We start from the raw sequence: 27,164 nt of genomic DNA, 5'->3' as shown, positions 1-27,164 counted from the left end.
TTACCACCAATACAATTCTAGCCAAAGATTAGCATCTTTGTAGTTTTCTTTAGCCCTTGCCTTTCTTTTCCAAATCCCCATATTATTTTTAGTGTTATATAAGTATATTTTTATTCTTAGGAGAAGAAGAGTAACAAAAGGATAAAGTTCCATGCATGAAAATCTTGAACTTTCATGCATTCTCTACTGCCTAAATTGCATAATGCACTATGTTCAGATGAAAAGGCAAATTTTTTACGTCTCTTTGGTTATATATCAAATACTGCATGATAGTACAAATACCACCTTCATTTTTTTTTCTTTAAAGACCTAGTAGACCACAGTTCACATTCTAGACATTCTACAGGGAATTGAAATCTTAATTTTACAATAATTGATATTAGAACTGCCTGAATCAAACACAAATGCTATAGCACAGAAAAAGAGAAATACATATAAATCACTGAGAGGGAGGTAGAGGGAAAGCCAGTTATTCCAGGAACAGGAACCCACAGAGCAGAGTAAGAATTTAGAAATTAAAAACAACCCAAGAATCAAAAGCTAACTCTTCAGTAGGCTGGAAAAATGCAAGGAGCTGCCTGACATTGTCAGGAAAAAAAAAAAAACAACAAAAAACCCCAACAAATGCAATAGTTTTTTTTTTTTTAGTCCAGCTAAGGAAGTTGTATTGCTTGAGGTCAGTGGATACATAATTGTTTTGGAATTTTTCTAGAGGGTAATTTTGAATTTTCTCTTACATAGCAGTTATAGGTATTTAGTACATCTTAACTTAAAGGTGTGCCTTTGTTTCTTCTTATTAATATTGATTAACAAAACTTTTGATTAACAAAACCTTTGTTTTCCAGTCCCTCAGAGCTAAATCTATGTTTTTACATGCCAGATCCATAAACAAGTTGATGATCTCTTATGACATCATGAATGTATTTTCAAAATGAAATAAAAAGCAATTAATGCAGATCAGCTTTTGTTTCTATACTGTGTTTACTCTTTGATCTGTTGTTTAAATGCTTCCTTTCCAATTTGTTCGCATCAATCTTTACTCACCTTCATTACTGGCTTACCTGTCCACTTTTTAAAAGTTGTAATTCTTTCTCAGGTTGGTGCTTCCTCAGCTCAGTTACTTAGTAGCCTTTCCATGACTGCCTCACGAACTGCTGCGCTCTTAAAACACGGGCAATTAACTTTCACAAAAGCTGCAAACTTTCCACTTTCTCTGTGATCCATACTTCTCCTTTACTGCTCTTGAGTCACTTCCACTGTCACTATGGGATGTTTGGGAAATACTATAATCCACTGTAACTTCACGTAATTTACAGACTGGGAAGAAGAACAAAGGCACATTTCTGGCTGAATTATCAAAAATCCCTGATATAAAATTATATTTTAAAAAGATTAAAAGAGAAAAAAATAGGGAGTTGTCCTTAGATGCTCTCATATTGGGTAAAACATCACATAACTAAGCTATCATTAATAAATAAGCAGTTTTTATTTGCAAGTTTCACAATACTGTAAGGCCATCTATTTAATACAGTTTCAAGTAGTAGAGTCATGACTATTTCAAATGCTACACAAAAATAAATATTATTCTAATAAGTTTCTTTCATTACGATTGTCTATAAAAATATTATATATTTTCTTTGGCTACTCAAAATTATACAAGACTTTCTGCAAAAGGTCTGCAACTATCACTAGAGTAACTAGTTCAAATATAAGCAACTACAGTGACTATCTTCTGCAATAAAACTGTTCATTAACAGAAGATGCTAGACAAATCTCAACTTTCCTCAGTATTCCATATAGAATACTGCAAAATATATTAAATAGCAGCTTCTAAAGAAAAAATGTTTTATCCTGCAATGTAGTTTGGGATGTATTGCACTTGACAATGAATAAAAACCAAAGGTTTTGATAAATCTTTAATGTGCTAAGAAGTAAAGGTCATCTAAAGAAATATAGTCAACTTTTAATCTTTTAGTAAGAATTTGTGCTTTTTTTGGTAAGAATGCAGTGTTCACTACTCATGAAAAAAAATTATTTTGATAAAATATTTAGCAAAAATAGCCAATGACTAGAAAAAGCAACATCTTCTGTTAATATTTAATGTTAAAAGGCTCTTTACAGATACAGAGGTAGAACTTTTAATAACATTTAACACTTCAAAACCTTTCAGCATCTAGAAAAGAAATGTAAACTGTAATACTAGACAGTAACTGGAGGATTCCCTCTATGGAATTTCATGCTAAAACTGCTCTGTGACTGAAAAATAGCTTAGAAAATACCTTCAAAGCCTAAATAGCATGAACAGTATGTAAGAAACTATGCACTCCCTTTCTTTTCGCGCCTCCATCTCTGCCTGAATGAACATTTTCCTGATGGCATCACCACAGTTCCTCTGTTCTTCATTTACCCCAGAGTCATTGCTCAGTGTCCCCTTCTCACTGCCAACGCTTCATCCCTCCTGACCTACCAGCACTCAGTATTTCAAGGACACAGCAGTTCTCAGAGATTGTTCTTGAGAAAAGTGCTCCTTTAATGAGATTTTCTTTTAACTCAGAAAAGACATTAACGGAGAAGGTCACAGGTGCTGTATATGAATGCTTGGATGTCAGATCTTTGGGGCCCACAGTCAATCACATTCAGCAGTGAGACAGGAGTGTAACTTTTTAAGTGCTTTTGCATGTGACATTCTGGGCAGTCCTTTAATATTTCATAACTTGATATCCCACCCCACTTTTTCCAAAATTTAATCATTTCTTAACATTTAGATTTTAAACTTTTATACAAAACAGGAAGTGTCACTTTTTAACTGGCCAAGGCATTAATATAGTCTGAACTTATCACAATTATCCAAACACTTCTCATATAATGTCTTCTGATTTTTTTTTTCCCTGGATCCATCATGGTCTGCTGACAAAGGATTCTGCAACTCAGTGGGCTTTGGGCTCCTTTTCAAGACCTAATGTGGTCTTCTCCAGAACTAGAAGAAAATCACATATAATTCCATTCCTGGCTGGTCCAAATCTTGAGCAACCTGAAATAAATTACCCTTGCCTTGAGCAAGAGGCAGGACCAGATAACTTCCAGAGGTCCCTACCAACCTGTATGAATTTAGACAGTCTATACAGGTTGTTAGACACATATGCTATTTATCTATATGTTCTCCGTGTTATGTCTATAAATAATGCATGTTTCAAGTACAGAAGAGACATAGTTAAGCCACCGATGGGCAAAATTGCTACATAAAAATACAATTCCTCTATCTACTAAATTTGTCTGAGAAACCCACAGCAAGGGGTGCATCAGCAGCCAGAAATGAAAGACATAAAAAAGAAGAAATTTTATTCCAGTTACTCAACAGCTGGTTTAAACTGCTGCTAATTTCATGGGTAACAATGAAGAGATCTTCTTTAAAAGTAGTTTTACGACAAAACATTTTTTAACCACAGGGTTTGGAGAAATCAATAAAATTGAATTAGTGAGTTTTGGGATATATTTTGTTAGCTAGGAATAAATCCTACCCCTTCACACAGTTAAAATTCATCAGGTTGTGCTGAAGGCTAGCAACACAGAAGAAAGTCTTAATAGGACAGTACGTATCTAAGATGGATGCAGTGTTAGATTGCATCTTGCTCAATGCAAATATTCTGTGAAATAAATCACCAAGAAGGTGTTGTAAAAGTCAGGGTGTAATGATTGCCTTTTATACAGAGGCATCTAAGATTTAATATTTTGGGCGAGTGGGGATTTGTCTCCAAAGAGAGGCAGGAAGATGTAGCAGAGCTAGCAATAGGCTTTTACTCTCTTACACTTGGCTGTGTACATCTTTTGTGAAAACACTAATGTTTTCAGTTGTTTTCATGCACACCCATTTAAACTGGAGCTCACCTCCAGGTTTGTTTTTTTTCTTTTTAATATTATCTTTATGTTTTCTTCTGAATTTTCAGGGATGCAAACTCCTTGGACAATACTAGTTCTATAAATTTCTCCTGCTCTGTACCTGATACAGGGTTAAAACAGTGAAGAAAAATTTGAAGTTTTGACAACTCTAACTGCCTGCTGATCTTGGCTAAAACTGCTGGAAAATTCCAAAGGCTCACCACCAGCAGAGAATACATCTTGCCAGGACAAGATTTCAAATCCTGTGATAATTGGATCTAATGATTCCATATGCAGTGAGATAATTACAATCAGATGTAGGGTTTCCCTTCTTCACAGGAATCCAAAATGCAGGGCTTTACAGATGCACCTATTTCACAACACTGCTTGTTTGTTTATTTAAAGTTGGATTAGTCAACACCTATATTTTTGTCACTTTCCAATACTAGGCATTTGGTTTACTCTTTGTGGGCTTACATAGCTATTTCCTTGGCAAGGTATTTCCCCAAGTATTAATTACAATGTCGATGAGCAGATAGGGTTATCTGCTTATTTATAAAGAGTATTTTCTTCTATAAAACAGTATTTAATTTGATTTCAGTCTGATGAATGCACTTTTTTTCTGCACAGCGATGTGCTTTTCCTGTTGCTGTCACTGCTTGTAATATTTTTGGGCTGTCATCCCCATCTCCTTTTCAAGTGTTATTCATTGAGGAAAGGAGTATGCTCATCTCACTCTTATCTCTCCAGCTCTATGCTTCTACCTACCTTGCTTCTGGCAATCAACACACAAAGTATATGAATCTAAACATCAGTGTTTCAATTTGGCACCTACCCACTTCTGTGGCAAAAATTGTTTCATCTATCTAGCTGAGATTTTGAGGGTTCTTTTAGCAAGCTATTATTTTTCTGATAGTATTTATGAGGTAATTTAACTTTTTTACTAAAACCTGTATAAACCACTTTTATTGGAGCATCCTCTATTCTTTCTTACCTACCACCCACTTCATTTTGGCATTTGTTTTTTGAGTAAGTGACTTTGCTTTATATACAGCCTCACATCCAGTGGTTTTCTGCTGAAGTATTCTGGGAGAAAAGGCATGTCAGAGTCTGTCCAAAACTGTGATTTTGCAATCTGTGTCTCTGCCTTTTAGGCTGAGACGTTCAAACAAACATCTTTCTGGGTGTGAGAAAAGAGCCCTCTCTAAAATTCACAAGGCGATACAGGAATTTAATTTTATCTTTAGTTTTGCTCAAACTGAACCCAAAGGCATTTCCAGTCACAAATGCAGCAATATGAAAGCAAAACAAAAAGCAAAACAGACTGCAGAGACAGTCAACATTTCATCACTTGTTTTCTTTTCACACTTCTCAACACCAAGGAAAGGGACTACACATCAGTACCAATCAACACATATCAGAGCCAGGATTTTTTTCCCATAAGCATGCTTTTAATTTTCTACCGGTCTGCTTCATTATCAGCAGTCAACCTGTCCAACAATTCCAGGGTATAGCTGCACAATCCCCATTTTTTTCTGGTTGGGTGACCCAGGATCGAATGGTTACTTTCTTCCCTTTTCTGTATAGTTTTTACCACTGTTTAATCTACTGATATCTGTTCCTTAGTACAGGGGGATTTAATGGCAGTGTGCTGCAATGTAAACATGTAATTACCATGAACATTCCCCAACAGAAATGTGTCATCAGTCTGATGCAGCCTTTTAAGTCCCATTGCACAAAACAACTTCTTCCTTTGTAAGGAAGGAAATGATGATGAATTTGAAATGTCATTCTATGCCTATTTTTCTGCTGAATTAACAGTTTCCTAAGAAACAGGTTTTCAGATATGTTTTCCCAGGAGCCAAAAGGTATTTTTAAAAATGTAACTGTGGTGAAGGACCGTGTAGTTCATATTGTTTTATTCTCCCAACCTCATTGTTACAGTTCTTAACACCAGAGGAATAATATCATCTGCACAACACAGAAAACATATTTTTAACCTAATTCTGAGTTCAGGCATTCTCTCAGAAAACAGATGGAATGGATGCACTCACAAATGCAGTCAAAAAGGAATTCCTGCATTCCATGCCTGAGAATGAATGCAGGAACTACATAAGAACTCAGGATGTCTTGCCATCACAACTCAAAGTTAGAAATTAATGTATCCTTGAACATTATGCTCTCTATTTTAAAATTCTAAAATTATCCTTCTTGAGTATTCTCAGAGTACTGTTTCCCCTAATGATCAAACTGAGTAGTGAAAGAATAGGCATTAAAAAAAAATTCATAAAACTGCCAAAGTAGATTAACTCTGTCCACTAGGGATGCTGTGATTTGAAACTTACGACAACTTTCCACAAGTTTTCTTAAAGACAATAAGTGGTGTATAATTAATTGGAAACTTACTCAAAATTATGAGGGGTAAAAAATCCCAAACAAACAGACTGTTGCATGAAAAACAGCCAGAAGTAAAAAAACTGAAGAATTAAGAATTTCTACCTCAGTTCCAGTCAAAAGCACGTATTTTGTTCAGACAGCAAAACACTTCAACATTCTTTGTACTTTTTGTCCATTTCTGTTTGGAATACAATTGAGTCAGAAATATGTTGGGAACCACTATTAAGTATCAGTTATCTTCTTTGATGGAAAATAGGAATTAGCCTCAATTTTCACCTCTTTATTCCATCTACTTTATCTAAGAAGGTAGTTTGTGATGAATGAGGTGAGGTACACCAGCTATTCTTCAGTTACATTCTGCAAGTCTTCTGCAAAAAAACACAGAAAGCAGCATGCATATATATATATATATATATATATATATATATATATATATATATATATATATGTATATTTATAGCATTGATTTCTGATGAGATATAATTTGATGCAACCACAAGCTTTTGTTCTCAAATAAATATTCTCATAGCATAACAAATTAGAAGTTCCATGACTGTATGGAGAAAGGTATTATTCACTTACCATCAGGTATCTTGTCTCTATCAAACAGCTTCAAGCTAACAATTTCAGTCCTATGAATTCTGGAAAAAATAGTAAACTCCTTCCTAAATGTTATGCTTTTTGGCAAATATAAATACTATTAACTCTTTAGCAATGTTAAAAAAATGTCACTTCAGTTTTCAGTTATTTATCAGATAGCTTTATAGCTGCTTCTTACGAAACTCCATTCTCTCTTCTGAAAACAAAATTCATGCTGATTGCTGTTGCAGAGAACATAACTAGAGAACTGTCCACAAGTTCAAAATGCAACTCACATTATATTCCATTTGAAATACTCTTACTTCAGAGCTGATTACAGGGCTCAGTACATGTATAAAGGAATTTGAAATCTGACCACAAGTGTTCTGAGCTGATGTATTCTTTTCAGCAGAGTTTGTGAAAAAAGCCATGTGGTAGGATATTAATTACATATATCTCTTTTAAAATCTTTCTGCCATAAATAGGAGAACCTAGATAGTGCATTACCATTTGTTTTTTATTAGAACATTTTGGTTTTACCATTCAGCTGCTGTGACAATCCAAGAAGCTGACAGAAGTTGCAGTTAGTGTGTATAACACATTGTTTATTTTGGATAGAACTAGTCAAAATAATTCATACAATTATTATTTATGTTACTGAACAGCTAGAAAGAGCAGATCTTGAGTGAGGATACTTCAGTGTGGGGAGAGGAGAGGAGAGGAGAGGAGAGGAGAGGAGAGGAGAGGAGAGGAGAGGAGAGGAGAGGAGAGGAGAGGAGAGGAGAGGAGAGGAGAGGAGAGGAGAGGAGAGGAGAGGAGAGGAGAGCCTGTGCTCTGCAGTGCTTGTTGGGGGGTGCCGGGCAGCAGGGGGTGGCCCCGTAAGTGGGGTTCTGTGCGTCCCCAGGCCTCGGGGGGTGGTTGGAGGGAGCCCCTGTAATCAGGTGGGTGTCCCTGGCCCCACTCTTTCAGAGGCGTGGGGCCTGGAGTCATGTCATCGGGGCTGGGCTGGCGGGCCCTCAGGCCCCTCAGCTTTAGGCTGCGAGCTGGACTGCCTGACTGCAGAGTCAGGTTCCTGGGCCTTGGGGGAAGGCCGAGCTCTGTGGCTCGCTGGGTGTGGACCAGCCTGTAAGCAGGCTGGGGGTCTGGGAGCCTTTGTGCTCCCTTCAGCTGGCAGCCTGTGTGGGGCACCCGCCCCTTTAGTGGGGAGCACCCCGCAAGTGGAGAGAAGGAGCCTCCATAGGCCTTGGGGAGCAGAGCCGCCCTGTAAGTGGGGGCCAGTGCTCTGGACACTTCACAGTCCAGGCAGCGACCTGAGCCCCCTGTAAGCAGGGGTGAAGCCTCTGGGCTGCTGCTTTGCGTGCCCAGCTTCATTTGCCCAGAGGGCCCAGCTCCCAGCACGGCCTGGGACTGCACTGGACGTCACGATGGTGAGTCAAGCTGAAGTTGGAGGCTTTTGGGCAGCTGGGGGGCTGTGAGGGTGGTGGCATGAGGATCTGGCTGTGGGGCTGTTGGGTGGTGGCTCCTTTTGGGAGCTGGAGCTCCTCAGGCCTGATTGTGTCCTCATTGACGTTTGCAGAAGCCGTGGGCCAGCAAGGCAAGAGTGAGCTGCAGGAGCGGCCTCTTGGGGCTCAGGAGTGGAACGGCGAGGCAAGAGCCAGCTTCAGCATTGGTGGCTTCGAGCTCAGGAGTGGAGCAGCAAGGTAAGAGCAGCAGCTTGGAGCTGAAGTGTGAGGCTTTTGGGCAGTCAAAAGGATCTGTGGATGGCTGGTTGGGGATGTCCCTGTGGGGCTGTTGAGTGGCAGTTCCCTGCAGGCACCAAGTCTGGAGCTTCTCAGGCCTATGTGTGTCGTCATCCATTGGCAGAAGCTGTGGGACGACAAGGCAAGAGCAGCAGTGTCTTCGAGCTCAAGTGTGGAAGGGCGAGGCAAGAGCGAGCTCGGAGCTGAAGAGGGACACGAGGGGCCCTCTGGGCAAAGGGCTTTTCCAGGCCAGGGCACCTTCAGGGTGCCGCAGCTGGCTTTGCACTGGGTGACCTCCCTGTGTGCAGGGCTGGTCTTTGCTGTGCTTGGCCTTTTGCCGTTGTGCTCCTTTGACTGCCCGGAGAGAGGGGCAACCCCATAATGCAAGGTGAGAGCCCCTGTCTCTGCACCAGAGCGGGGAAACAGAGCTCTCCCGGCCCCCAGCCCAGCTACCCTGTGAGCAGGGCAGGGCTTTTCCCCAGCCCCGGCCCGCTGCTGGCCCCTGGCCAGCGTGACCCCCTGTACTCGGGGCCTGTCACAGCCTGTGTCCCTGTGCCAGGCCTGAAGCACTTCAGCGCGTCGAGGCCCCTTTGGCCTCCCCTCAGTGCACGGGCAGGTCTGATGCTTTCCTCTCCCGCTCAGCACTAGAATGGCTTCCTAGAGTAAATTGGCTGCACAGAACTTGCTCCCTCTTCTGCAACTGCCTCCCCCCTCCCCTGTCTTCCACTTGGTTGGTGTGAGTGAGGAAGTGTGTTTGTGCTTTAGCCCCCACCGCCCCGCCTTTAGAAACAGAGGAGTGTAGCTTGGACTTCCCAGGAGGGACAGAGGAGCTCTGTGCAGCCACAGGCGGGTGCCCGAAATGCCCAGGTGGAGAAAGCGTCGAGCCTTGCCCCTGCTTTCTGAGGACGGCACGAAGCCGCTCAGGGGCAGCGTGGGCAGCACGAGCCGCCCGTAGCCAGGGCCAGGGCGTGCCCCTATGCTGCCGGTGGTGCTGGTGAGCTGCCAGCGTGCGGGCCCTGTACTCGGGGCCCGTGTCAGGACCTTGGCAGCACCCTTTGTCCCCAGGAGCAGCCCCGCCCCGGTCCCTGTGAGCAGGGCTGGGGAGGCTCCTTTAGCCAGGCAACAGGAACGAGCGCTCCCAGGCCCTTGCCAGGGGGCAGCTTGCAGAAGGGCTGTGCCGCAGGGCACAGTGCCGCTTTTGGCACTGCTTCACCTCTTAGAATCCAGACCACAAACACAACTGAGCTCCAACAGATAGAGTATAAAAATATATTGCACTGTCCATGGAGCAGCAACCATGATTAGATCCTAAATGTAGTCTGTGATGCTCAGTCAATAACTACTGGTTGGTCATGTGCACCTTCCTGAAGCTTAGGCTTCTTTGCTTTTAAGTTAGGACTACAGCTGGGCCGTTTATGTTCCTGTGATTTCTTCAGCCCTGAATCTTGGACAGCCTTTGATCCAGCCTGGGCATTTTCTCTGCTTCCTTTTGAATTTGAAGATTGAGATGGTTTGACCTGAAAGATTTAAGAGTTCAATTAAAATTCTAACATTGCTTTCCTTTTTTTTTCATGTTCCCACACAAGAGAGAAGATATTTATGAGGTTATGATATTTATGATGTACATGCATACACATATACACACATACATGCACATATACATGTGCTCCATCACATTCCAAACACTTCTGGATGTTGAATCTTGAAATTCTGTGGTAGGAGACCGGCAAGTGCCTACAATTGTTGATATTGTTGATATTGTTGATATTCTCCCATTTCACTGACCATAAAAGCTAAGATCAATTTTCAATGCCTTTAAAAATGAAATAATTATGTCAAAATATTGCCAAGGAACTCATCAAAATGAAAAGGGTGTGTTAGGTTAAGCATAGAGACTATACTGGGGTTTTTTCTGCATTTTTGCTTCTGACATTGTTTGAAAGTGTGTTGTTTGCACTAGTAACTGAAATGCAATTTGAGGAGGATAGAATGACTGCATTACTACAAAATGTGTTTTGAGCAGATACCAAATGATTAAATTAAGCGCTAATGGAGAAGATACCTATATGGCAAATCAGAACAGATGCAAATACCTTGGAACCACTTTTGCTGTTTGTTATCCCCTCCATGGTGATGTCGTGTCCCTCGTTTTTCAGCAGCCGGGCTTTGGGTCCCACCTTCAGGTAGGATATTGTGGCAAAGGCTGTGAAGCTGAAATCCTCCCTGCATGGATGAAATCACTGTTACAGGGGAAGGCTGGAGATGGAAGCCAGAATATGCAAGGGGAAAAAAGTCACAGAATCATTAAGGTGAGAAAAGACCTCCAAAATCATCAAGTCCAACCAGCAACCCATCACTGTCACTAAACCACGTCCTCAGGTGCCACATCCACATGTGTGAACAGACCCAGGAAAGGTGACTCCACCATTGCCCTTCTCAACAGCTCTTTCCATAAGGACAGAGACACATTAACCCTTCTGATGGATGTTCCAGAGAGCAGCCTCATTCTGCTTTACCTATTCAAGTAGACAGTCAGGTGACTTAGAGCTACTCCAATACACTCAATAATTACTTAACATAATTCAGTTTGTGGACCTTGACACACACAAAACCACTCAGATGCACACTTGGCAATCTCTTAAAACACATGGAAGATAATAAGATTTAGCAAAAAATATGTAAGTCATCAGCTCATCCTATTAATAATATTAAAAAAGCTGTACAGAGAGATGCAAAGAAAAATTAAGTCAAAATAAAGGAATTAGATATTTGCAGATATTCTTAAACTTAGAAATTATATGAGAAGACACAACACATAGCACATGGACTTCTTACAAAGGCAGCACTGGTATTAGTTCCACTATGCTTTCTTAAAATTTCTGAGTACCACCTCCCACATTAGCCAGTCTTTCCTGACTTAGACATCGTGTGCACAACTCCATCTGCTCTCCTTATGCATGGAATGTGAAGGAGAGCTGTATGAACTGCAGACTTCTCCAAAATTAATCCTGCTGCAGATTTAAACATTCTACTTGAATACAGAAGACCCTCAGCTTTTTAAAATTGCACGAGATGCACCATTTCAGCTGTTCCTCTGACTTTAGAAATGGAAATATAGCAATGCGTGAAGGGTTTTTAAGAATAAATTTTATGCATCTGAAATGAAAACAAGAGTACAGAATGTATCCATTAATGTTATACAGAAGTAACAAGAGAGCAAGGAAAATGACTACTAAATGTTAAAAAACCAAAACAAACAAAATAGTTATCTTACGTACTTCAGATACTGCTGCAGCAGAAAATGAGCAATAATTCTCTCCAGCTCCTCTCGAGGGTGCTTGGGTGGAGTAACTTCAGGCACCCTGAATTTGGACACACCTTTCCCAGACCAGGCATCGATTAATTTTAGTGGGGTGAGTTTCTCATTCATGCTGTCAGCTTGCTCAAGGATCTTTATTAGATCCCTGCAGTACCCTGTTACATCCAGCTTCTCACATGCTGCGAGTAAAAGTGAAGGAACATTTAAACAGAAATGTAGTTGCACATATTGTTATATGTAGCTATAAATACATATCTTTGTGCTATATAATAGCAAGGCTTTTTTTTTTGTTTTGCTTTTAAACTAACTTGGTAACAGTAGGCCACCAAAAACTGATATTCATAACACACTCTGCACCTTAAAAACAGTCAGTAATACAAGCATAGGTCACAAAATTTGTTCAGAGTTTTTCTACACCAGGTATTTGTTTAAATCACCTTTTCCCAGGTTCCCTGTCCTTTACCTACCATTCTCTCTGCAGCAGTTATCACACATTCTGTTGCAGTTGGCAGAATCCCACACTTCATCAAAGTGGTGGGCTATGAGCACCCGGCGACACCTGAGGAGCAGAGAGGGGCTGTGGATCCCAGGTGGGTTTGTCACACCTGCCTTATACAGCATGAAATGGCAAAAAAGGTCCTAGGGACAGCTCAGATCTCAGAACAAGCACAAAGAATTATCAGAGGAAAAATTAGAGAACAAATGCAGCAACACCAGTATTCCCTATCAGCTATGCCAATACTGGTGTAGGCAGTTTGGTTGAAGCACAAGAGTACAATCTGCAGCTTCAAGAGAATGAAAAATGGTAAGAATATGAACTCATGGTTACACTGAGGCCACAAAAGGCTTTACTGGGTTGCACCAGTTTTGGTCACAGATACACATTTTCCATGAATATTCCAAATATCACAGTGAAGCAGGTGAAGCAGCAAACACACCTGGATCCCTATGTGGCCATTAAACACTGTAGCTCAGAGCCAAAACCACAAAACTTCAATATTTCCTCTGACTGGGGTCTGAAATCCAGTGTTTGTTGACAGATACTTCACCTCAACACAACCACTTTCCAGAATTGTATCCTGAAGCTGGCAAGCTTGCTCCTGTTTTTGTGGGTGGTTTTGTTTGGTGATGGGTTCATTTTGGTTTTCAGGTTTTTTCTTTTGTTTTGGTTTTTATTTTCCAAACGCCCCCTAAAACCCCCCTAAAAAATTAGCCCATTTAAAAACTAAGCAATCAAGCCACCACAGTAACTTACTTGCTCATATTTTGGCAATAAGATACCATATCATACAGCTTCTCTTGGCCAACATTTTCCATCACCACCATTGAGCTGATTCTGAATATATCTCCAAACCCATAATACAAAATGCAGTCAGCTTTTTGGTCATCTCTACCTGCAATGCATTAAAATGAACAGGTAATTACAATCTCAACCAATTGCCCCTCAAGTTCTTTGATAAACTCTTCTCCACATAGACTCATATCTGTCTTTAAAAAAGTAATGAGATTAACAAGATCAAAGAATCCCAAAACACTGCAAAATGTTTTTGGGGGTGGAATTTGGCCATAACAGGTATTTAATACTGCTAAACATTGATCAATCCTTAGAATTCCCTGCTCCAGACTCCCCATCCTACTTGTATTTCTGAAATTCATACAAGGATTAAACAATCTAGAAGCAATCTGAGCAAATCACACATCCCAGATATTGTACAAAATAAAAAAATTAAAATTGTATATCAAATCTGTGTCATGTTATCCTGGTAAGCCACAGATTTGATAGAAAATCAGGTATTTAAAAAGATGCTAGATAGCCAGTTATTCTTTGTCACACTGCAGTAGAGGCCTGGTCATGAATTCAGTTTATATTTAAAGCCTCTTTACAGAGGCAGTTTCATTACGCCCTTTGAAAACTGTCTCAAAGGCAAGAGACTTTGCACAACTGCCTGGAAAACTGAAGGACAATTTTGCTGGTGTCATGGATGTCAATGGCAACTTGGCAAAAGCCACTTCCTGCAGTACCTGCACGTCCACTCTCTTGGTAGTAGTTTTCCATGGACTTGCTCATAGAGTGATGGATTACAAACCTCACATCAGGTTTATCAATTCCCATGCCAAAAGCAACAGTTGCCACTACCACCTGTGAAAAAGAAAAGGATTGAGAAATCATCAAGCTACCAAATCACAATCTGTTTAAATAAGACATAAGTCCATGTAAAGTATTTACTTAACCTGGATTTGATTTGTTGCCCATCCTTTATGCACTTTGGTTTTATATTTAGGATCCATGTTTGCATGGTAAGTCCCTGCCTTGATTCCCAGTTTCTGTAAACTCACAGTAACTTGCTCAGAATCCTTCTGAGAAAAGCAGTAAACAATTCCTGCACAAAAGTGAAAGAGGCCTCATTTTAATGCCCTAAAAAGGCCAAACATTCCCCAGTAGTTAAAAACAAATGTGAAAGTTTTATTAGCTTATGAAATAAATAATTAAAAAGCATTTTACAGATTTTGTGCCTATTTAGTCCATAGTATTGGTATTTATGAAGGAAAATTCACTTATCAGCTTGGACCTGAAGGCTAAAGAGGAAATACAGGTGCCAATCTATAGAACCATGGAAGCATTCTGTAAATGCTCAAGGAGGACAATGTTTATTAAAGCTTTTTAAAGGGGCTATGCCTTATGACATCTATGGCATCTCACCTGAGGTTTCAGTTCAATCTGCCTTTTGTCATTAGTCAGGCTGGGCTAAGTCAGGGATCACACACAAAGCCATGTGATTTTGAATCATTTTAGCACAATTTGTGCTCAGGGAGCTGGCTCCTCCCAGCCACAGAGCTCCAAGCAGAGACAGGGACAGACTGCTGCTCCAGAACCTGGGTTCTGCTGCCTTGGCAAGATGTCTCTTTATTTCCATTACAGAGTTTACTGACTGCACAAATTCAACTTCTACAGTTCTGCTTTTATCTGCAATTCACCCCATAACTGGGCACTGAGTAACAAATGATTCTTCTGATTAAATATGAAAGAACGTGTTAAAGATTGCAAGTATCTTGACACATGGATAGCAAACAATGGGTGATTTAAGAACACAGAGATCACCTTTTCTGAGCCTTGCATTTACAATCTTAAACCTTCCTATTATTACCTATGTAACCATTGTTCTATAGACATCAACATTCCAGTTTAATACTTCAGAGGATACAAGTAAACTGTAAAGACATTTAAACACTAATGAATGAAGAAATTATTCAAGGTATGGATCTTACTACATTTCATTTATTCTAATTCTGCCTTCATCATACATTAAACATCCAGAATTTCTCTACATGCTTCAAGATCATTTGAAAACATCCCAACCTCCTTGCAGTGATGAAGGTTAAGAAGATAATGTGTCTTTTGAGACATTTTTTACCTGACAGTCCTTTGTACCTTCCATTAATGGTCTTAACTATGTCCTCTATGAAATCTTCATTATTTGAAGGCTTATGCCGAACCTCAAAAATATATTAAGCACATGTCAGAGTTCAAGTGGGCAAACAGTCTGCCAAACAACTTTATTTTACTTTCCCCAGTATAATAAACACAACTATTCCAACCTTTTAAAAAGAATTACCATATTCTTTTTATGAACAGTCAGATTACAACTCAAAAGTCCATTGAAAAATAAACGCCAAGACAAAGCTGCAAGCTTTCCCCACCAAGAACAATAAACAACCCCGTGGCCAAAGTGAAAATACAGCACAACAGAATAATTCACAACCTTTCTGCCATCATAAGACATATTTTCCAACAGGTTGAAGCAGTCTGAGCCTGCTGCCTGCCCCTCTCCCTGCAGGAGACAGCACAACAGCACAAACCAGGTAGCAAGACCTACCTCATAGTAAAGGTTGGGCCTGTTGAAGGAAGCAGTAAAGGTAATGCACTTCTGAACGTGCAAAATGCTCTGAGCATCCTTTAAAACATGATTGGTAGCTGTTGCTGTCAATCCAATCAAGGGAGTATTGGGAAACTGTCTTTTCAGGATACCAAGAGACTTGTAGTCTAAGCAAGAAAAGAAAAAGGGGAGAGAAAAAGATTTCTCATGCCACAAATGCAAACTTAAAAAAGGCATTCTTGTAGACAGTATTTAATGGGGTAATACTGCAATAAATGTTATTACTGCTAATCTACTACAGAACTAATTTATACATCCAAAGGAAGTAACAAGCAGGCTGCACTTGGCAAAACATATGTCTTCTAATTGAGTTTTAAAGACTCTATCACAGAATCACTTGGGTTGGAAGACACCTTAAAGACAATCTTGTTCCAACCCCCTGCCATAAGAGGGGAGATTTTTCACTATCCCAGGTTGCTCAGAGCCCCATCCAACCTGGCCTTGGACACCCCCAGGGATGAGGCATCCAGAACTTCTCTGGGCAGCCTGTGCCAGTGCCTCACCACCCCCACAGTTCTTCCTAATACCCAATCTAATCCTACCCTCAGTTTGAAGCCATTCCCCTTTGTCCTGTCACTCCAAGCTCTTGTAAAAATTCCCTCTCCAGTTTCCTTTGAGGCTCTCTCCAGGTACTGAAAGGCTGCAATTATCCACCACAATTCAGACGGCAAAAATGAATGGAAGTAGAAATTCTTCAAAACTTAGAAAAATATGTGTGGCATTGTATTAACCAACATTCAGGTTATTTTGCAGGTTTGTTTTTACAAAGAGCTTTTGAGTAAACAGAGCTTTTCTAATAAACAAGCAATGTGGAATTTGGATACATAGAGCAGAGTGTAACAAGAAAAGAATTTAAAGCTTCAGTACTGACAATCACCTGCTGCCTTTGAACAGAAGTGCAGCCAGAGGCACACATCCAAATTCCACACTGCCTGTTGAACCAGCCTGGCTCTTGGTTCAGGCACCACTTCTTAGCAAAACTGCTAAGAGTGACTTTACAGTTAATATAGCTTCAAATCAGGTTTTCTTTCATAGACAAAGAAACAGCAAGTGACAATATTGTACAGTCTCCAAGAGAGGAAAAAGACTGAAGCACACTTTCTTTCCCTGTAAGCGAAGGGAATTTGCTTCCACTTGCTTTAGAGATGATTAAAATATATCTCGTTACTTTACAAAACACTGTACCTCTTTCATCAGAAGGGCCAGGGAGTGGTGTACAGAATGACACTTTCATATAGCAGATTAAAGTAACAATAATCCATATTAAAGATGCCATAAGAAAGCTTTGATTTTATAAAGCCCCAATTTAAAAAAGCAGAATAAGTAATTTTTCAGAATACTGCCAGCAAAATCTATGTTGAAATCATCATTTGCATGACCTTAACTCCTGCATGATTTGTAAATTAAAGTCCTTGAGCTAAGACAGGTACATGTCATATATTAAGAATTCACTTGACACAGGAAGGAAGCAGCTGGCCTTATTTCAGGCTCAGCTCATGACTGCCTGCCTGCTGCCTGAGCAGCCCTGCAGAGGGATTTCTGAGCAGCATACCAGGCCTGAAGTCGTGGCCCCACTGACTGCAGCAGTGCACCTCATCCACGGCGATGCGAGCCAGGCACCCAGCCTGGTAAGCCTTCTCCAGCTTGGACATGAACATTTTGCTCTTTGCAATCTTCTCTGGGGTCACATAAATGAGCTTCAGCTGGGAATTCTTCTTCAGCATTTCTGTGTGCACCCACTTCACGTGTTCCTGTTCAAAAAAACCAGACAGCAGGGGTAACAAAGTGGGAGAACACACTGGAGTGCTTAGTGCTAAGGCTCTTAGGAGGTGATGAGCAACTCATAAGGTGTAATTAACAGAGACTGATAAAGTGTTCCACAGCACTGACCACTATGAGCCTTTGTAGAAGATCACTGTATATGAAATGATTGTTTTAGTACTTAGAAAATCTGTGCTGGAACTTTGAAGAAGCAAAGTGTTGAATATGTCTTTGCTCCATTGGGTGGTATCAATATTTCCCCAACAAATTGTGATGTAACAAACATCCCTGTGATACTAAAAGTGTAAAATAATTCCTTGCACACCAGAGTAGTTTTTATTACTGAGTTTTCAGAGCTCTCTGCATCAAAGAAGGCTTCAAGTCTGGCACACTGGATCAAGCCAGACACTTATCAAATCCAGTGTCATGTGCAAGTTAATGATCACAGCCTCCTGCTAGTCAGGAAATTAACTGTAAAAAGGCAACTGTCTAGTAAGAGACTGGGAAATGAGTTGCTTCTGGGCCTCTGGATCAAACAGCTCACCACCCTATAGTAAGAGATAAATAATTATATGTATAAGCCTGCACTGCTCAACATGGTAAAAGAAGACAAAAATCACCTACTCCAAGTCTAGAAACGGAGTAAAAATCTACAACTCACATCAGCCAAAGGCACTTCACACCCTCTAAACAGCCCCAAGAAATCTATTTATTCCACACATGGTGCTGGTTCCCATGTGTTGTTGTCACTAAAACATGAACACAAGATATTTAACCACCTTTCCCACATCACAGCACACTCCTGGCCAGATACTGTTGCTAGAACAACATGAGCTGATAAATCTGCCTCATCCATTCAATATTCACAAGTAACTACACAGAGGGGAGACACCAGCACATTCACCACAAAACACAGAACTTATACACACCTTGCTGCTTGAGGCATTTAACAAAGCTGCAGAGATACCAAGCTGTTCCAAAACCATGAGCTGATCTTCCATGAGAGATATCAAAGGACATATCACCAGTGTGAAACCTGTAACAATCAACCATTGTGCAGTTCAGATGTCACAAATATCTCCTCTTAATTCTTTATACTGATGCATCAGCCCTGCTGTGAAGAAACTGCCAAATGTAAGCTCAAGCTTCATACAGAGCAGGGGATTCCCCTCCTAGACAGCTGACAAGTGAGTGTCAGATCACACAGGGGTAATTCTTATTAAATGCCCACAACACACACCTCCTCTTAGGGTCTAGAGCACAAACACAACCTAGCTCTAACAGATAAGAGTATGAAAATATACAAAAAAAAAGCTGCATATCTGTGTCATGAGGTGCTGATTTGCCACAGAACTGTGCAGTGACAGGGAGTGGTAAATTTGGCCTTTGTAAATAAGTCAACTTCCAATGCAACTGAAAGAGTTATTAAAAATAAACCGACCAAACAAAACCCACACCAAATAATGTTCCTTCTCCAAACAACTGTAAAAGGGAGAAAATAAATCTATTTCTTTATATTATGTCCTTTTTTTTTCCCTTACATACCATCAGAACAGACAGCTGGTAACTGGTAACAAAGGCTCTTCCCACCACCTGTGGGCATGACAAGGAATATATCCTTCCCTGCCATTGCAGCATTTACTGTTTCAAGCTGCAGTGATCTAAACTTCTGGAGTTTAAATTTGCTCTGCAGTGCAGTTTTTATCTTCTCATACCATGGAAAATCTGTTAAGAGAAAAAAAAAACTCAACAAACACATTCCATAAGCAAATTAAAACATTCAATATGTAAATGATCCCTTCTTCTTACAACTGAATCTAGCAGTGCCACAATTTTAGATCTGGGAAAGTGTTTAAGGATTCATAATGGCAGAAAAAGCTCCACACAACCTGAGTCTGGATACACCATATTCTAGGGTGGACCTTTGAAAACTCAAATTGTAAACACAATTCAACTCCAGGGCAAAGCTATCATTGCACATGAATGTGAACTAATGTGAAAAACTGAAAACAGATGAACTTCAGAGTGCTAATGATACTGTTAACTCATTAGTCCAAAATCCCTAGAAATTAGAATCCCACCCTGAAAATAAATAAATCCAGCCACTGAGCCCTACAGTAGTTACTCAAATGCTTCCCTCATACAAATGCAGCAATTACAAATAGCATAAAGAAGGAGGGATACCATTTTTCCATATATTCCATCAATAATAAGCATTTATTAAAAAAAAATAAAGAGAGGGAAAAGTTGTTTAATCTTCCCCAAAATCACCACCCCAACATGCTTATAATAGGCTTTTCTTTTCTTCAATAAAGACCTAAAGACTGCATTTTTAAAAGATGTAATACTGTAAAAACTTAAATTATGCTTCTTGATACATAATTTTGGTACTATTAAAACTAAAATGCAGAAGAACTGTGAGAGCTCCAGGTTACACCACATGCCAGGCAAGAATTAATTCTGGAACTTGAGGTGACATTGCAGAGAAATTTACAAAGAGCACAGTTAAAATCCAAGGCTCTGTGAAGCCAAGAAAAGTCTCCCACTGGCCTCCATGAGCTTTAAACTGGGAACAAATTTAGTTGCTGCTCTTGTTTAACACAAAGACATTAATTTTCAAAGCACAGGAGGTGAGAATCAGGCATCGAGCTACACAAACCAAATGATTTGTTCAATAGCATAATTTGCAATGATAAAGTATCAATATTCTTACTATTCTTATATATGCATAATACTTCTCAAATACAAATAAATATGGAATCAACTACAAGAGTAATTTCATTTTTTAAAAAGCCAAGAAAGCTTATATATATGATAGATATAGGCATTTACAAATTGTAAATTAAATTTAAAAGGAGAAAAAAAATTCAAAATATCTAAGTCATATGTGGCAAGGCATAACATGGCCAAGAAGCAACAACCACTCAGGACTTCAGTTAATGCCTAACTTGGAACACAGCAGCCCTCCCACCACCACGAGGCACTTGCCACTTGCACTAATTCTACAACAATAACGTATTCTAGGTTATTTTTGGCAGTCAGCACCTATCTAATTTGCATTAATTTGATAAGACAGTGAGGCCACATAACCCATGACAAACACTACCAATATCCTACCCAATCAAGCAAGAGGAAACACAAAACCAGCAAAAACCAACTCTAAGTCCAAATTTGTCATTATCAAACCCTGACAAATTCCAAAGCAATTTGTTTTAGAACAGAAACAAGGAGAAGTATTGCAGTATAAGCATTTAGTATACAAGTATTGCAACAAAAATTTACTCTGGGATTCTAAGAGCAAATCAGATCAAATTGTGACTTTACAACAAGCAAAGAATTAAAGCAGTTGTAATAGGCCATTCTGACAGAACAGATAATTCTGCCCAGAACAACTCGATTAGTGGTTAGGAATGTCCAGTGAGACAAGCGCAAACATTACCCCATTACCCCGGCATGTCAGCCAGCTGATTAAAATTAAATAGGACAACATCATTATCCAAACAAAATTCTGTATAAGTGCATTTTCCCCTACTGGATTAGTTCACCTTTCTGTTAAAATATTAGACTTTGACTCTGCAAACCTTTTTTGTTCCATTCCTCAGCTGCGGTTTCAGTGTCTTTACTTCCACCTGCCTCCACGTCTCCTGAGGACTGTTTTATCAGATTCTTTACTCTCATCTTCTTCTGAAGGAGCTCCTGCTGCTTATCCACAAGCTCCTGGATCTGCATCTCCACTGCTTGCAGCTCATTCTCAATGGACACCAGCACCTCCTCCAGCACTGCAGGGAGAGACAAGGGGAAGGCACAATAGAGACCACAGCCATGTGCTGATGCAGCTTTTAATTGTCTTATTTGTACTCCAGCCAGTGATCAAGCTGTTAAGAAAGGCTTTATTTACATGTGAGAAGCAACATTGACCCCAGCAAGTTAAACTCCTCTGGAGTTGCAAACAGGGCCATTAGCAACAAGCAGCATTCATGCACCAAGATCTCCCTCCTCCACAGAACAAGAGGATGTGCTGAGCAGCAGGGTTTGGGTGGAGAGGGAGAATGTTTTATCCATCCTTCACATGTGAAAGAAGTGAAGCAAATGCTCCCCAAAAGCTTGGGTCACACAAGTGACTCTTTGGCAGGAATTACCTCTTTCCATCCCAACATGCATGTGTGTGAACTGCAGATTGTGCTCTAGAATCCAGTCCCTGGAGTCTAAAAGAATAATTAACACACACACCTGCATGCCTAGCATGTACTCCAGAGCCAGGCCAGAAAAGCATCAGAAGGAATTACTTCCTCCCCCACACCCAGAAAACCCAAGAGATTTTGGCCCATCCACAGCAGATATGGTAATATGGTTATGGAAACAAAAATGTGTGATATGGAAAAAATATCTTCATTTCAAATAGCACAAAATGGTGACAAGTGTCTTCCTAAATGCCCACCGCTACTCAGCAGAAAACAGTTAAGAGTATCTTAAAATATGAAGCACATTTTTAAAATATTGAAAACCAAGTAATTTCCTTGACAAACTTGATTTTCATCCTACAATAGCTTGGGTTGGAAGGGACCTTAAAGCTCATCTCATGCCAGCTCCCCTGCCACTGGAGCAGGTTGCTCAGAGCCCCATCCAACCATGCCTTGAACTTCCAGGGATGGGGCATTTTGGTTTAGTTTCACCTAAGACATAAAAAGCTATCCAGCAAAAGAATTTTTTCTTCAAATCTTAAGTATAGTAGCACAGATCCCACAAGCTCTTTTATGCATACATTAAATGAATGTAAATAACATCAGGTGATTGTGTTAGCTAAGAGACAGCAAAATGAACCTATGGAATATAAATCATGGATTACCTGCAACAGCTGTCATCTTTGGAGATTCAAGAATGTTATCTTTAGGAGACCTTATTTAACCAAGCAACTGTCACTGAAAAGAAAATGAAATAAATACATTTTAAAATATATAAGTAAACCTTCTCAACTTAGAACAAATTTTCTGCAGAAGATTCTTCATTACCAGAGCTGTTGATGTAACAGTTTAAGCACTGGTTAATTTAATTTGCTCACGAGATGACAACTGCTGTTTCCCTCCTGCAAAATGGATAAACACAAACTCACAACTAATTCCCAAGGCCACAGCTCACCAGGCTTCTAAATGAACCCAAGTGAAGTTCAACCAAGTCATGCATTCCCTGCAAGAGGAATGCTCTAAGGCAGACCACTCACTCACCAAGTGCTCATTGCCATTTTTGATCTCCTCAAAGCTTATTTTACAGAAAAGTCTGGACACATTATATTGTGCCCCTTAGAAAGGCAGCCACCATAACACCTACAGGATCTGGTAGGAGGAAATGAAAATGCTGTTTGGTTTAGCGAAGGGGATCAATTTTGAATAATCATCAGTGAAATGAACATGGAATTGAATTTATCGGGTCATTATTTGAACAACAGTTTTTGTCACATTGTACCTTAATAATACCAAACTCAAGAAATTGATATTTTCTGTTATTACATCCTGAACTATTTCTTACATGGATGGAAGCAAAGTCCAGTGAAAGATGAAAGGGAATAAATTCAACATTACAATAAATACTTCGGGAAAAAAATTCCTCACTACCAGCTAATTCCACCTCAACAAGGATTTTCGCACTCCTATAAATGGAAGGGGAAATACATATTAATAACGATGTGTGAATAAAACACTTCCGCATCACCCAGGGCCGGACCCAGACGCCTCTTAATCACCTCCAGGGGCGGCGACTCCACCAGCTCCTGGGCAACCTGCTGCAGTGCGGGAATATTCACCGGCGTACAGTGTGAACATTACACAAATGCATACAGTGAGCGTATACAGTGCAATATTCCCTGCATCCCTCACCCTCACGCCAGCCGCGGGCACGGCGCTTGCCAGGCCTGAAGCACCTGTTCGGTGGGGCTGCGGGACGGGGCAGGACAGCCGGATGGACGGCAGGAAGGGAAGGCCCCGCTCGGCAGTGCAGGACGGGGCAGGACGGGGCAGGGTGGATGGATGGAGGAAGAGAGCGAGGCCGCCACGGCGAGCAGGAGCAGCGCCTCGCAGCCGTGTCCTCCCGTGCGCTGGGCTCAGCCGTGGCTCCCACAGCTGTCCCGAGGGCTAGTGCCGGCCGCGCCCCGCATCCCTTACCTTTTATCCCTTACCTTCTATCCCTCATCCCCCTCGGCTCCCGCCCCGCGACCCCGCTCCCACCTGCGCCGCGCGCGCCAGGCCCCGCCTCTTCCGCCGCCCGCCACTCCGCCAATCAGCGCCGGCCGCGGGCCGTGGGCGGGGCGGCGCTCCCGCGCGGCCCTACAAGCCGGCTGCTGATTGACGGCCGGCGCGACCAATGGGCGGGCGGCTGTCATGCGGCGGGGTGCGTGCTTCCGGAAGGCGTGGCCGGTACCGGTGCCGGTACCCCTGCCGCTCCCGCCCGCCCCGCTCCCCGCCAGGCGGGAATTGCCCGCAGGGGTGCGGGAAGCTCCCCCAGCTCGGGGAGCCCCGGTGTCCCCGGCCCTTGGCGGCCCGGAGCTGCCGCCTGCCCGGTGAGAGCGGCTGGCGCTGACTTAGAGAGATAAACCCCCGCAGGACGCGGCCATGGAAACAGATCTGCGCTGTTACTGCACAAATTTTCGCGTGTAGTTCCGTACTCTGTCCTACACGCCCCTAGTCCCCCTTTCTTAAAAATAATGTTAATAATTTTTTTGGGTATCCCTGCAGAAAACACGAGCCAAGCGCAGCCCCAGGGCAGCAGTGCTGCAGTATAAGGATGTTTATCTGTGTACAAGCACGTCTCCAGAGGCTCAGAGCTGATAAGGTTACTTTGAAGCAGTTTATGGAACGCTTTGTAAAGAGTGAGTTACTCATCACTGCAGAGCGCTGGCTCTCCGTGCCCTGGCCCAGGGCTCGGGGATTCGGGATCTCTGCAGGAATTACTCTAAAGGACTGTGCTGCAGCCCAGCTGGAGGCTGCTGGGATGTGCTCCTTTTTGTTCGTCCTGCTCAGTTTTTAGAAGCTCCATGTTTTAGAGCTGTGCACCTCATCCAGCTCTCTGCGAGCCCAAGCTCTAAAAAGAAATAAATCTGTTTGTCGGTCTCAAGGATTTTGATGGTTTTAAAGTAACAGTAACTGGAGGTAACTTTGCAGCTGTAGAATGGAATGACATGGGTAGTAGTTTGATGAGGACTGTTTTGGCTGTTAGGGCTGCCGAGCAGCACACAGACTGTGTTTTGGAGGCCGTGTTCTCTGGTGATGTCAGGGTCCCTCTACTTGGTATCCCTTCCCCCCAACAGCACCACTTGTCTTGGTCTGTGTCACCTTGCTGAGCAAGGCACATTGAAAATGGGAGTTCTTCCCTTTGGCTTGGGGCTTTATAAGTCTGGTATTGCTTAATAGCACCCTGACCATGATCAGTTTACTAAATAAGGTATAGAATATCCAGGAGAAATCAGCATTTCCTCTGTGCAAATGAAACCTGTAAGCAATTAGGCACTGCCGTGCAGTAAAAAAAATGTGTATCCACAAAGTGGGTGTGTCCAGAGATCCCATGATCACAGTCTGATCCATCAGATGGCCTTTGGAATATTGTGACAATAGTTCCTTACACTGTGGCTGCAGTTCTTGAAGGTGTATATATGTGTGATTGAAATAAATGTTGTGTCTCCAAATTCTCTTCAGTCCTTATCCTTCTGTTATCCTCAAGTAGTGTTTCTACAAAACCAGTCATGTATTCAGACATACTGCTTGTCACCAGTAGTTTTATTGTGTTCAAGTCTGATGATGAGACTCATCATGGTTTCTGTTTCTCTACAAGCTGGCTGCAGAATTCCCATCACAAGACATTTTTTAGTGTCAGTTTCCCCAGTTATAAAAGCTGTAACTAATTTCAAGCAAGTAAGAGAGACTTCATTTTTCTTGCAGTAAGAAATGTTCAAAGTTTATTTGTGCAGGTAATTCAGAACCCAGTGGTGAAGATGCTCATGACTTTGAGCTTGTTTTCATATTAGTGTGACTGCAGTGGTGTTAGTAAGACTGACAGGCTATTTTACAATGATCAGTAATTGTGAATATATTCACACCATTCAGGCAAAGGTTCAGATTTGTGACTAATAGGGTGAGAAGCTGAATCTGAGAGCTCTCTGGGAGATTACTGGAGTAACACCCAAATACAGAATAACACCCAGTACAGCTTTCTGAAAGTGCCGAGTGTCCCGCAAAGACATCTGCACATTTGCCTCAGCTATTTCAGTATTGCAAAATGCTCTGTAAAATATACTCTTAAAAACCCTGATAAGGAACTTTAATACTTCTAAACTGTGTTGCAGAGGAGAGAACAATTTATCCTCTGTTCTGCATAGAACTTAATCACCTTTTAATCCATAACAGCATCCCACCCCATGGCTACAAATGTCTTGAACGGCCTCAAGGGATTGTGTATTAAAAAGGAAGAAGTTTTGCTGATATATTTATATATTGGTATCATTTTTATTTATTATCAGTCTCAAAATGCCACCACACCAAGAACATGTTTGAAAAGAGAGATATGCTTGAACTCGATCACATCAAAATGAACAGGACTGATTAATTATTTGATATGGCTGAATATTCAGCCATCGAAATGACACAGTGGAAATCGAAATAGCAATAATTTGTAGGACTGTCTCATATGTCAGTGGCAAAAGGAAAATTTTTAGCCAGGTTGGAGGAACTGAGAGGTAGTCTCTAGGTTTTGTCTAAATATTTTTGCAGTGGGTGCCCACAGCTGGCACTTTTGATTCTGGTCCTTCACCTTCCTCCTTCCAGTTGTTTGCTGCTGTTTCATTTATGCTTTCCTAAGGAAATATTGAAATGGAGCTAGGCTTGGAGCAGGAGCTGATTACAATTTCATCTTGGCTTCAGTTTTTGGCAGCTGAACCTGAAGACTTCTAGAAACCTTGAAAAATATATATGCAAGGGAGGCTACTAAAGCCATTAGTCAATTGGGAAACATCCCCTTTTCCCAACCACTCAGAGTGAAATAATGAATAACATGGACAACACTACCAGTGATGTCAATTGTTGTCACTGCGTTGAAGTTAATGATGAGACAATACCTCAAATTTATGATCTGAACTCTTGTTCCTCTCCATTTCCCATAAGTAGATGTATTAAAAGTCATATTAGAGGACATGGAATTTAAAACAGGAATGACATGTGTCCATGGAATCAACTGAAGCATATTGAAGGAACTCCATTTGTTATTAAAATTTAATTGGAAAGATAAGATGCCAGCAAATTACTGGGGAAATGTAATTTTCTTTCTCCCAGAAATATTATTAAATACTTACAGCATAACAGTCACGTGGTAGATTCCTAAAGGATTCCTTTCTCTGCTGCTCTATAGCTCCTTCCATTCCAAGTACTGCATGTTTCTTCTATTTATTTTCCTTTTATACCATAAAACTCCCCTGTCACTTGCTATATTTTGTTAGGATACAAACCAGCCCACTCAGCAATTGTTTTGCATTCACACCTTGCATTTGAAAGGAGGAAAAAAGCTGCAGTACAAAGTGCA

At 41.1% G+C, this 27,164-nt stretch overlaps 1 protein-coding gene across 1 annotated transcript; it reads right to left on the bottom strand.

The window, feature by feature from the left end:
* Positions 1 to 9,846: 9,846 nt before the first annotated feature.
* RECQL (RecQ like helicase) lies at positions 9,847 to 23,834 on the bottom strand. Its single transcript, XM_058023648.1, has 15 exons — positions 23,762 to 23,834; positions 22,453 to 22,525; positions 21,188 to 21,385; positions 19,152 to 19,331; positions 18,536 to 18,642; positions 17,398 to 17,596; positions 15,786 to 15,952; positions 15,324 to 15,405; positions 14,143 to 14,291; positions 13,933 to 14,050; positions 13,166 to 13,304; positions 12,378 to 12,469; positions 11,870 to 12,089; positions 10,685 to 10,814; positions 9,847 to 10,108 (listed from the first exon to the last, which is right to left on the bottom strand). The coding sequence occupies exons 2-15, from the start codon at positions 22,466 to 22,468 to the stop codon at positions 9,920 to 9,922; spliced, it is 1,986 nt and encodes a 661-aa protein (XP_057879631.1). The 5' UTR covers positions 22,469 to 22,525; positions 23,762 to 23,834; the 3' UTR covers positions 9,847 to 9,919.
* Positions 23,835 to 27,164: the final 3,330 nt, after the last annotated feature.

The sequence above is a fragment of the Melospiza georgiana genome, chromosome 4, assembly GCF_028018845.1.
Source record: "Melospiza georgiana isolate bMelGeo1 chromosome 4, bMelGeo1.pri, whole genome shotgun sequence".
NCBI lineage: Eukaryota > Metazoa > Chordata > Aves > Passeriformes > Passerellidae > Melospiza > Melospiza georgiana.
The sequence above is the reverse complement of the archived record's forward strand: the minus strand, read 5'-3'. Positions and strand labels throughout refer to the sequence as shown.

Bases quoted from the DNA above. Each gene is read 5' to 3' on its own strand.
- RECQL (XM_058023648.1), bottom strand. The intron at 12,470-13,165 runs GTAAGTTACTGT...TCTGCTCCTCAG, and splicing joins TATTGCCAAAATATGAGCAA to GTGTCGCCGGGTGCTCATAG. The intron at 12,090-12,377 runs GTAGGTAAAGGA...TTTTACTCGCAG, and splicing joins TAACTGCTGCAGAGAGAATG to CATGTGAGAAGCTGGATGTA.